At 40.5% G+C, this 12435-nt stretch overlaps 1 protein-coding gene across 1 annotated transcript in view; it reads left to right on the plus strand.

Moving 5' to 3' along the window:
- The window catches only part of gckr (glucokinase (hexokinase 4) regulator), a 20020-nt gene extending 8168 nt beyond the window's left edge, over positions 1-11852 (plus strand). Inside the window, exons 2-19 of the mRNA XM_030075244.1 lie at positions 1259-1408; positions 2232-2300; positions 2387-2455; positions 3027-3100; positions 3301-3367; positions 3467-3520; positions 3655-3749; positions 4384-4489; positions 4785-4903; positions 6310-6408; positions 6658-6755; positions 7377-7453; positions 8341-8437; positions 8645-8751; positions 9492-9569; positions 9882-10025; positions 10724-10858; positions 11624-11852. Coding sequence (XP_029931104.1) covers positions 1259-1408; positions 2232-2300; positions 2387-2455; positions 3027-3100; positions 3301-3367; positions 3467-3520; positions 3655-3749; positions 4384-4489; positions 4785-4903; positions 6310-6408; positions 6658-6755; positions 7377-7453; positions 8341-8437; positions 8645-8751; positions 9492-9569; positions 9882-10025; positions 10724-10858; positions 11624-11737 — 1752 coding nt within the window. The 3' untranslated portion in view covers positions 11738-11852. The remainder of the gene's footprint in view (positions 1-1258; positions 1409-2231; positions 2301-2386; positions 2456-3026; positions 3101-3300; positions 3368-3466; positions 3521-3654; positions 3750-4383; positions 4490-4784; positions 4904-6309; positions 6409-6657; positions 6756-7376; positions 7454-8340; positions 8438-8644; positions 8752-9491; positions 9570-9881; positions 10026-10723; positions 10859-11623) is intronic.
- Positions 11853-12435: the final 583 nt, after the last annotated feature.

The following is a 12435-nucleotide window of genomic DNA, read 5'->3' on the forward strand; positions in this document are numbered from 1 at the left end:
TACCTGTCTTTTCATGCCATAATGGCTGTTGTGGAAAAGGTCTATTATTTGAAAAATCCAGTGGAAATCATCTTGGAGTACATTGCAGGTGATGAAATGTGTTCGACAGGACAAACTGGTGCGCTGTCACATTAGTTTTGTCTTGTTTAGATCATCTTGTGCTTTATTCTTTCTCAACTTCATTGGTTGACTTCTTATTTCAAAGGCTTCAAAGGCTTCCATTCCCTCTGCCCCGGCAGGATGAAAAGGCACACACCCTCTCCCTGTCACACCAGCACGGAGCCTCGGAGGGCTGGCTGAATGAATGCACACAATCAATATGCATATCCCCTCCCTTTCATTCAAATAATACAACTGATGCAAGTAGCACAATTCCCAATTCCCCCACTGGGATCATTAAAGTTTCATCGCGGCTGATCTGAATGCCAGCGTGGCTGTTGTTCCTCTATAGTCGATTCCAATTACATCATTTCAAGAATGACTTCTGCCTTCAGTATGGTGCCGCTTGTACAGCTGCACCTTTTTCCTGCTGGTGTGAGACAGAGAAATGCATATTGCCTTTCGCTCTCCGGTCTCAAAGGTCCTTAAGTGAACTTTGTTACTGCAGATAGAGCCGAGCATTTTCTGCTTTTCATTTTGAGTTCCTGTAAGCGACGAGACAAAACCTCCTGCACAGAGGGAAAAAAGGCCCTGTGACAAACCATTTCTGGCAGAGAGCTACCTCAGAGAAGCCGACTCGTATCCTCACACACAATGGCAGGATCGGGTTGGGACTGCAGTCTGTCCACCATGAGTGAATGGGAGGTAAGAGGAAGGTGCAAACACAGTTTAGAGACTGGTCATATAATCATTAATCCATACTGGTCAGTTCAGCTGCACTTTACCAATACAAATCTTGATTGTCCAAGTGAAAATTTTCCTTTGGTCACAATTTAAAAGACATAGAAGGACATTGGAAGACATGAGAGACATATAACAATAAATACTCCAGTGTATAACTTCCTAAAATATAAATATTCGTCCTTAATGTGTAAAAGATAATGAACAAACAAACTTAAAACATGAAATTACATAGAAATTCAATATCTATGCATCATAAATACAAGGACTCTTGCATTCAATCTATAAAGTCAGTTGAAAATAAAGCATGTTTATGATGTAAGTTACATTTTTAATACACTGCTATGGGAAAATATATGTATGTTTGTGTGGCATTGTTCCTTTAAATGCAACTTTTCTGTTGTTTTACACCTGCCAGTCTCCAGATCATGAACCGTGGCTTCCTGTTTCTGAAAAGTCCAACCCCTTGACACGTGATGTCGACCGAGCATCGGCCAATCAAATTGTGCGACTGTTAAAGGCCTGTGATGCCCAAATGTTTCAGGCGGAGGCAGGCACCTCCTACCAGGTGAGGTCAGCTGGGGAAGGTGAGAAACAGGGCGAGGGCGCTGGAACATGAGGTGTGCACAAAAGCAATTAGCACTCGGTAGTAGGGGAGGACGGGCTGGGTTGAGCTGCTGTTTCTATCTACGCAATCACACGCAAAATGAATTACATGATCACATAAAGGAGTATTCTTGTATCTGAATAGATTAATCTACATATCTTTTCCCAAAGCAAAGTCATATTTTAAAATGCCAGTATCATGCTTTTCCCGTTTATCCAACCATTGGTTTCCATTCATTCCACTACGATATGAAAATGAACTTTCAGAGACCTCAGACTTTCTCTACATCAGTATTCCATCACCGTAATAAAGTCGTCCACATTACTTTTCCTAAAAACAGCAGCACTGTTGTGTTTTGATGACTTGAAATTGGGTGAAGTGAAATGCACCCTCCACCATGGAAAAAAGTCCCCAAGGAAATGTTTGCTTTACACAGCAAATGATCAGTTCTGTGGTTTATGAATGGTGATGACTTTGTTAGACACAGAAGCAGAACATTACAAGGTGGGTGTTTTAACCAAAAGCTCAAATTTGAAAAAAAAAAAAAAAAAAAGGGATTTTGATTGTATGTTGTGCAATCTTCAGTAATCCTGCATGATTTGCAAAATGGTTTGTTGTCATGTAAATTGTAATAAATGGCCCAAACATTAAAAAATCGCTGGGATTTTTCTATAAGGCAGTGAAAATGGCTTTGACAATTAACACAACAGATTTTCCTTTAAGACATGACTGACATCAGCAGTGCCTTTTTGGATTTTGCTGTGATTTCTGATCTGATCTGCAGAGGCTTTTCAGTGACGCTGTGGTGAAAACCATGACTGATGTCGCCAAGAGGGTGGAGCTCATTCTCAAGGTATCTCTCGCTCTCTCTCTCTGCCTCTTTCTCTGTCTCCCTCTCTCATCTCTGAAGTTAAAACCTGTCCTCCGTTTCTCTGACAGGATCCAGAGGACAGCATGGTTGTCCTGAGTGGATGTGGCACCTCTGGTCGACTGGCTTTCCTCATCGCGGTAAAGTGGTTCTGACATGTTTCAGTCTACTGCACATTAATGTGCACTGCGAATCACACCTCAATGTCCATCTTAACAAGTCCAGTCTCATATTCTGGCGAACAATTAATGTTTTTCTTTAAACACAAAATTCTGCAAAGCAAGTGAGCTCTTTCCTTTTCTTTAAAATGCAGTTTGACTTGCCTCAGGACTTTTTGAATCAAGACAGATCACTCTCCTGGTGTCAAGAAAATCACACCTTAAGAAAAGACAAAATTCAGGAAAAGTCTTGAAATAAATTCATTTGCACTGGAAACAACAACATTTTTTTGTTGTTGTTGTTTTGTTTTGGTTGAACAGAGTGTTTCTGGATCTAATCTGGACATTTTTTTTTGTGAATGAGACAGTTGGAGACTTTTCTGATTTCACAAAGTTGATAAAACATGTTAGAGACATCCTATATATTGTAGAGCGACTAAAGATGAACTTAAGGTAATGCTATTTCCTTCAAAATCAATATGTTATTTACATACAGTGTATGTGACAGCTAAGGCTTCATTATGTTCTCTCTCTGTGTCTGTTGCTTTGTTAGACAGGCTTCAACAGAGCACTGAAGGAGCTCAGCCAGAGTCCGCTCTATTCGTACATCATTGCTGGAGGAGACAGGTGTGTCACGACAGTTCATGTAACCAGATTACAATCAGGCAATTATAGAAACACAAATGATGCAGTAACATGCAACAATTATTAACTCTATTCTGATGTGAGTGATCTTTGCCTGATAGCAGCATAGTTTAGAATATATTCCAAATGCAGAGAAATGCTGTGTTTTAGTGTGTTTCAGCTCAAGTGTCATCTCTCCTCAGGGCTTTGCTTTCCTCCCAGGAGGCCCCTGAGGACGACCCCGCACTGGGCATGCTCAGCCTGCAGAAGGTCAGAGTACAGGCCGTTAACTGTCATGATTCTGAAAAACAGATCAGGCTTTGACATGTCAGCACTTCTAACCAGCTTCTTGTCTCTGGTGCCCTGCAGCTGTGTGAGGGGAAGAGGCGGGTCTTGTTCATCGGTATTTCCTGCGGCCTGTCTGTACGTCATCCCCTGATTGGCCCTAAGCTGAATTCTGTGGAAGAACAGGAGTGTGTCATCTCACAGTCATTTATGTGTATTTGCCATCTTCCTCTTTGTGTGTGTGTGTGTGTGTGTGTTCTCTGGTTCTGTAGGCTCCATTTGTTGCAGGACAGCTTGACTTCTGCCTGCAGCACCTTGACGTTTACACTCCTGTGCTGGTTGGCTTCAACCCTGCTTTTCAGGCTCGGTGTGTGTGGCTTTAGCTTTTTTTTTTTTTTTTTTCACATGTTGAATTATGACAATATATGAGGATATACAAGTTACATGAATTAAAATGGGATTTCCCTTGTGAAAAAGTACATTTCATTTCATGTAACACTAAAAGTGAAATCAACCATATCCACCTGGTGGACATTTTGAAAACTTGAGGTCATGAAACTCCACCCTCCTCTGTACATCATGTAAACATTTACCATCTCTCCAGTTCACACTGAAAAAAACCCCAAAAAAAACAAACATTTTATAGCTACATTATACAATAATGTAGCTCAAGAATCCAGAGGGTTCATATGTCATTACAGTTGTTGGTCCTAAGACTGCAAATTAATATGATAAATACTGGATTTATGTAAATCTTTAGTTAATGTGTTGAAGAAATGCTAGTTTTGTAGACACCTGCTGCGTTCAAAAGAACTCGGAATCACATAGTGCTAAAATTAGAGTGAAATATGAATATATTTTGCAGATTGCATAGGAACACAGCAAATTATGTGTCAAAATGTCAACAGATACTTTTATAAAAATTCCCAATTAAAGCCGCCATGTTTGACGTTGTCACCGTGTGTGTGTGTGTGTGTGTGTGTGTGTGTGTGTGTGTGTAGGGATGAACCCATGCCAGGCTGCTCCCTCACTTTTCGCAGTGTGGTTGACAGGATGCAGGAGCTCGCCACAAGTCAAAAGGCTTTTCTTCTCAACCCAACAGTTGGGGTAAGAGAGAAAACGCTATTTGTGTTCATTATGGTTTTATACATTAACATGTTCCCTCTCAGATTTATAAATAAGACAGTCAAGCCTCTGCTTTATCCAGTGACTCTTGCTTGCTGCTGTTCTGTTGAGACAGCATTAGGAAGGTTTGCCTCTCTGGTCAGTTTTGTTTTTCTGGTTGAAGTGTGTGAGCTGTACAAAGAAATAAAACTCAGCTGGGGGTCAAAACACTCTGAAGAGTTCACAGCCTGCCTTTCATTGTGCTTGTATGTGTGTGTATTTGTGTGTGTGTGTGAAGCCTGAGGCCATCAGTGGGTCCTCCAGGATGAAGGGAGGCAGTGCCACTAAAATCCTGCTGGAAACTGTCTTATCTGCCGCCCATGCTGCTGCCTACACACACACACCTATCACATACAAGTAAGCATCCTGTATACACACTGAAGGGCATGTATTTCTCTCTTTTCATTTTGTTTTGCTTTCATTTCTTAGTTCAGTGTGAAACCCAAAGTTTAAAGTATGGTAAAAAATAATATATGTACTAACGTCATTATATGTATGTATGTATGTATGTATGTATGTATGTGTATATATATATATATATATATATATATATATATATATGTGTGTGTGTGTGTGTGTGTTTGTGTGTGTGTGTGTGTATTTATATATATATATGTATATGCTCACTGTGACAAAAAGGCTTTTGACCTGATCAAGATAATATAGTACATAGTATACACTGTATATGTTGTGCATCTATGTTAGTTTCCCTGCAAAACATGTCTTCTTAAAAATCTACCTAAGAATAAAAATTTGAATATTCAGGATAAGTTCCTCATTAACAATGTAGCTTATCACAATAAATGGTTCAAGGCCCAGAATGTAACCAGTTAAAACTTGAAGGGGAAAAATGTATTCATCTACAGCTGAACTGTGGTGATGTATGAGCAGTGACATTAGGATATGTGACAATATGTAAATGTACAGCATCAAACATTAAGTTTTTACTCACACTCCCAGTCTTGCTCCTGTTGAGAGCATACAAGTGTTCCCTCAGCCCCATGTTCCCTCAGCCCTATGTTCCCTCAGCCCTATGTTCCCTCAGCCCTATGTTCCCTGAACTCTATGTTCCCACAGCCCCACATTCCCACAGCCCTATGTTCCCTGAACTCTATGTTCCCACAGTCCCATGTTCCCTCAGCCCTATGTTCCCTCAGCCCCATGTTCCCTCAGCCCCATGTTCCCCCAGCCCCATGTTCCCACAGCCCTATGTTCCCTGAACTCTATGTTCCCACAGCCCCATATTCCCTCAGCCCTTTGTTCCCACAGCCCTATGTTCCCTGAACTCTATGTTCCCACAGTCCCATGTTCCCTCAGCCCTATGTTCCCTCAGCCCCATGTTCCCTCAGCCCCATGTTCCCCCAGCCCTATGTTCCCACAGCCCTATGTTCCCTCAACTCTATGTTCCCACGCCCCATGTTCCCTCAGCCCTATGCTCCCTCAGCCCCATGTTCCCTCAGCCCTATGTTCCCTCAGCCCCATGTTCCCTCAGCCCCCATGTTCCCTCAGCCCTATGTTTTATACACCAGCTCTATACCCTAACCCCCAACACTAACCAGACATAGGCTTGAGGGAATATAGAGGCTAATTTAGATGGGAATTGATTTCTTAGGGAGCGAGGGAACAGTGGGCTGACCTGAGCGGATCTGTTGTTCTTTAACTGTTTCTCCAGCAGCTGAAAATCACCTTAAAGTAAATCACTGGGTTGTGCCTGTATACCAGAGATACTGTATTCAACAGTGAGCTGTGTGTGTTTCCAAAAGGGGCATTCTGCAGCACATGAGAACCTATGAGAAAACTGTGGACATCACTTATGCTCACAGCGGGGAGATGACTGCTCTGGTGGAGGCAGCAGGAGAGAGGTGCAATGTGCTTTTTTGCTTCTTGTTTTCTCTAAACTAAGCCAGCTACACACTCACATACACATATCCAGACACACACCAGCATCAATAATATTGCACCTAGAATTTTTACTTTGTCAGGGAGGAAAATCCTTCATACAAACACATCAGACCCTTTACTCCTATCGTACATCCTGCATTTTGTAGCCCCGTCTGGAATGCTTGCCATCTGGAATGCCACTGTGTGTGTGTGTGTGTGTGTGTCTTCAGTTTGCGGAGTGGGAGGCAGGTGTGTTACCTGGGCTGGGGGTCTCTGGCTGTGCTGGGTCTCATCGATGCCAGTGAGTGTAATCCTACTTTCGGAGCAGGTGAGAGGGATGAGTTAATATGCGGCAAAACAGCACAGCCTCCTTCATGCCTAAGTTAACATGTTTCACAGATGACTGGGTTGTGTTTGTGTAGCGGAAAAATGCATAAAACCAGGTGTGAATGCGCCCAAGATGCATTGCACATCCAATCATCTCCACAATTTGATATGCTTTTGGCTATATTAATCTGCATGATCCACCTCGTTTTCATAAAGTTGAGTCTCCCTTGCTGTTGGGTTTCTGCAGTTTCCAGACATCGCCTGTCAATCAAATAATTGACAGGTGATCTCATGCCACCTAGCTCCTCATCTGTTTATTTCAAAAACAAATGTAAACAGAATGCATCCCGTACTTAATACTGAAACACCAAAATGTAAATGCAATGTGAATTTTATGGATTCTTACTGTGCCATTACCCGGGTGCAACTGCACAGTAAATGGGATCTGTGTGAATAATAAACAACAGTTGGAGACCATTATAATACTAGTCTGCTTCCATATTATATTCTGATTCATATATCTATCATTCTGGTCTTCATTAGTGAATTTTGATGGTCAAGTATTGTTCTGGTGAGGTTCACTTAGATGTAAAATGTGTCTGTGTGTGTGTGTGTGTGTCAGACTATGATGATGTCCGAGGCTTCATCAGTGGAGGCTACAGAGAGCTGAGCAACACTGAGGGTCCCTTGACTTCGCTGGTAGGTGTTTGTAATCACACAAAGCTGAGGAGATGCTTTTCATCATTAAAGGGAAATGCCACTCAAATTCCACAGCTTGACAAATGGTCTGAATTCCCAATGGCAACCTGACCTGAATAGCTACAATAAAATAGAATTTAAATACAACAACAACAACTACTACTACTTCTACTACTGTTATAGTAGTATAATAACAGTAGTAGTAGTAGAAGTAGTAGTAGAAGTAGTAGTAGTAGTAGTAGTAGTAAAATCTGAACCAACACACTTTTGAGTGTGTTGAATTTGTAGGCATGCTTCTGATCACATACAGAACACAGTATAACAGAGATACAGAAGAGGATTAGGGCTATGACATTTAAAAAAAAAAAAAAAAAAAAAACAACACCAACAACAACAAAACTGAACATGAGAATTAATCTTAAAGCTCTGAGAAAAACGAAAGGCACTGAGTGTAAAATCAGACTTTTTTCCCCTCAAAATTCCCCTCAAAATTCTGATATTAATCTCAGAATGCATTTTTTTTTCATGTGGCCCTATAGATTTCAGGTACATTTCATAGATTTAACACACCTTTCATAGGTTTTGTTTTTCTTAGGTGTGCAGCGCTCCAGTGCTTACTCAGTGGTTGTATTTTTCCGTCGCTCCAGTTGCAGCCAGATAAATATTAATCTCTTTGCAGTCCCAGTAAATGTCAATCCAGGAGGTTTTAGCTGACCCATTGTTGCCACTTGTAGATGCCCAACTTTTCTTAATTTCCATGTGGCTAGAAGGAGGGCACAGAAATGCTAAAATTCCATGCCACGCCCCCTGAACCACCAAAAACTGCATTCTTTAAAGTGTTTTTAAATGAGTTTTTATGTACATTTTGTGTTTTCTTTGCTCTAAAGGGTCCTGAGTTCTGCATATCGCATGAGGACTTTGTGCATCTAGTTCTGCCCTCGCTTACTGACCAAGACACTATTCTACTTATCTACACACACACTGGTGGGACAAAAGTACACACACACACTCACACATCATGTGATAATGTTGGAGAGGTGTTAAAACAACAAAAAGAAACAAATACATTTTAAACCACAGGTAAAACAAAACCTGCAAATTCAATATAAGGCAACTCATTTTTACAGACTGGATGACCTGCTGTATATTTTAAGGTATTAAATGTTTGTCTTATGACTCATTTCTCTACAGAGGATGTGGCTGAAGTTGAGAAGCTGGCACGCAAAGTAAGAGAAAAGTCGTCCAACCTCCATGCTGTCTATCACCAGGTTGATGGAGACACCGCAGCTGCAAGACAAGTTAGTTATCAGTCAACCAGACTAGATATTGTTTGACATCTACCCTTCCTGGCAGAAATATAAATCTGTTTTTGTTAATCCAGACTGTTTCCCTTCAATTCAACTAACCCTTATTGGCCTGAATGGAGAAAATATTTCAATATATCACAAATCAATTAATTTGGTTTCCAGTGATGCTGTGCTGTTCAATTGCAGGGAAATGTGTATGAAATGATCATTATTCTATTCTAATCTGACAACTGAACTGAGTGAAATACTCTCCACAACTCTATATAAATATTCTCTAGAAACTGCAACCAACTGTTTAATTGCAAGTAAAATAAACCTGTGATTAAAATGCAAATCAAAATCTTTTGTTTGCAAATCCAAAAAGTTTTATTTGTGAGTCCAAATGTTTTGCTTGCTGTTGAGCTGAGTCTTGTGGGGGGGACCTACGCTGAAAGATGTAAGATACGTCTCTTGGTCAGTCTTGATTGGACCATTTTAATCACAAATTTATTTTACTTGCAATAAAACATTTTTTGATTGCAGTGCCGATAGCTTAGTCTAAACAAAACGCTCCTTGTTAATCGGTTTTAATAAACTTTCCTGCATGTGTGTTCTCCATCCACACCTGGCAAATCAGTAAAATAAACGTTATGATTTATTCATGAATACAGTTTGACTTCAGGCTGGTGTACGCGTGTGTGTGTGTGTGTGTGTCAGTTTAATGAGCTGTGTGTCTGCATGTATTTTTGCAGGACCACATCAGCGGGCTGTGCTCATCGGTGCTAAAAATCACATGGCCATCACCTGCTTCAGGGAGCTCACTACACATGGTACCACACACACACACACACACACACACACACACACACACACACACACACATTGATTCACTGGCTGACTGGAGCATGATAAATTACTGTTTTGCCTCATTCACTCTCACAGACAGAGACCGACTCTGTTCATTTTAAAGACTGGTTATGTCTTCACTGAATATTTGGTTATTCCTTATGAATTATGAATCCCAGGTTTTCGCTGTTTAGTGCCACTTTATGGTCAGGACATTGCAGAGGACAGTTGTCTGAGAAGCAGCCGTTACCTTTGACGCGGTGAAGACACGTCCACTCTGTCTCTGTGTGTCCCAGCAGTGGGAGCTGTCCACTAAGCTGGTGCTGAACGCTGTGAGCACCGGGGCTCACGTCTTAAAGGGGAAGATTTACCAGAACCACATGATCGACGTCCAGGTCACCAACAGCAAACTGTACCGCAGAGCCACGCGTTTACTGCAGGTACACACAGGCACACTCACTCACACACACACACACACACACACACACACACACAGCGGCACCGTCAGTTGCTGTGGATGTACAGCACCTGGCCTCCCACTTATCAAATGTTTAAAAAAATTCTATTTAATGTTAATCTGTGATGAACAGAAGTGGTTTCTGCTGGTAAATAAGCCAGAGTATTAATCAGAATTACCCTGGAAACCGAGCCTTATGTTAAGAATATTACCTCAAGATAGATTCACTCAGACTCCAATCAATAGACCTCTCTGTGCTCTTTGTAATATTGAAGCTGAATCCCAATCCCATGGACTTTTACATTGTAATATTTATCATGATATACACTCAACACAGCTCTTATTCCCTTCTTTAAGAATATGTTGCTATTTTTTATGATCTTGATAACACCAAAAAATTGGGTATTATTTTATCTGGTAAACTTTGTGTTGATGTGCTAAGACCTGCCCCCCAAATTCTCAAAAGGCAAACCTTTATTAGTCAGTGATGTTAAATGATACTTATTAATGCTTGTACACTGTTTTGTCTTACCTCATTTAATTTGACTTGTGTCTGATCAGCATCTTGTATGTTTTATCATTTTTTAATGACACACTGATAAACAGATTGCATGTTTCTGAGGGGAGGGAAAGAGAACAGAGTGGTTTTGAAGGTGAGCTGAGTCTTGTTCCTCCTTCCAGAGGCTGTCCGGTCACCCTGAGGCTCAGTGTGAGGACGCGCTGCTGAAGGCCGTGTACCGAGTGGACGAGCTGACGCCGGCCATCGCGTCCTCTGACCTCAGCGTGCACACACACACCGCCAGCACCAGGAGCAAGGTAGAAGACGCCTGTAGCTGCTTGGATGGATGTAACATCTACTGATTGTGCTGCTTCTGTTGCTACCTTGCAATAAGACTAACCTTATAAAGAGTTTATGAATGTTATTTTAGCTTATAAACATCATTAACCCTATAAAGCCTGAACTATGAAAGAATTGGCAGAAAATTCCATTTTTTTGTAAATTGAACCCTTTATTTAGTCCTATAACAAAATTTAAAAAAAAAAAAAAAAAGATTTTTCAAAAAAATATGTTATTACATATGATTTTTCTGTTGTATCATATATGACAGTACTTGAAGTGCCAATGGTATGATCCAGGGTGAACAGGGGAAGTGTCCAGGTATACAACAGTATTTTGGTCAAGTATTGATTAAACTGAAAACGGAATGTGTTATTTGATAATGTGTATCATATATGATACAAATGGCTTCATAGGGTTAATAACCAGTTACAAACAAGGTATAAAAGTTTTCATACAGTTATGCAAGCTCACTATTTGACAAGATCAAATTGCTGCTGATCTGCTTTTACTCTGATCTTATAGTATGATTTGAAGTGTTCACAACCCAATTATTAAGCTAATTATTAATTATTCATGAACTTTTTATAAGGGCAGTCTTATTGAAATATGGTACCCTGCTTCTTTTTTTAACTCTGTCTTTGCCCCTTTCCTCTTTCTGCAATTCACTGATTTGATTGACTTAACTGTGTATCAGACACAGAATTGCATATAAACAAAATGTAAATGTTCTCTCTCTTTAGGTGGTCCCTCTTGCGTTGGTCTGCTTGCTGACTGGCTGCTCTCTCTCGGAGGCGGAGGCTCACTTGGGCCGGCAACCAATAGTACGGGACGCCGTGAAGGCATGGCTGTCATAATCAACACAGCTGCGACATCATCCCTGCACACGTGCATATAAACGCCTTGATGTATTTATTAAGTGATATGATGATGTAATGTAGAAAATCTAAACATGCAGAATCACTGGGATGGTCTTTTATGTTCACAGGAAGGTCAGGGCCTGTAGCTGGAAGCTGTTTAATATTTTGCTTAAGGGCACCAAGCTCATCTGGTGAAACGTGTATCTCAAGAAAAAAGATTCATAATTATATTGAATGTGGCATAATAAGTGAGTTGCATGCAAGCTATTTCAAAATGTCTTTATGTACATAACTCTGATCTTTGCTACAGTGGTGTCTACTTATGTTTTCAATATAAGGGATCTTTGTATTTGTATCACACCCTGCAAGAGGAGGCCTTAGCTGCAATACCACATTCAGACACTAAGTGGCAGACATAACACTACTTTAAAACACCTCAGTGCCAGTAAGCATGTTATATGCTTTGTTGATGTGTGGCCAGGTAGGCCAAACGTGCTCTGTAACCTGTTAATGTGTTAGGTGTCACATAAGACAACACAATGAGCACTACAGACTCATGCAAATACAATAAAAGTGTCTCATGAAAAAAAAGAACATGAAAAAAAAACATTATTATGTAATTATCAATTAAATTCTAAAATATATTAAAAATGTCCAGAAAGCTATATTTATACTTACAAAATTTTTGGTTGCAA

This window comes from Myripristis murdjan, chromosome 2, assembly GCF_902150065.1.
Source record: "Myripristis murdjan chromosome 2, fMyrMur1.1, whole genome shotgun sequence".
Lineage (NCBI taxonomy): Eukaryota > Metazoa > Chordata > Actinopteri > Holocentriformes > Holocentridae > Myripristis > Myripristis murdjan.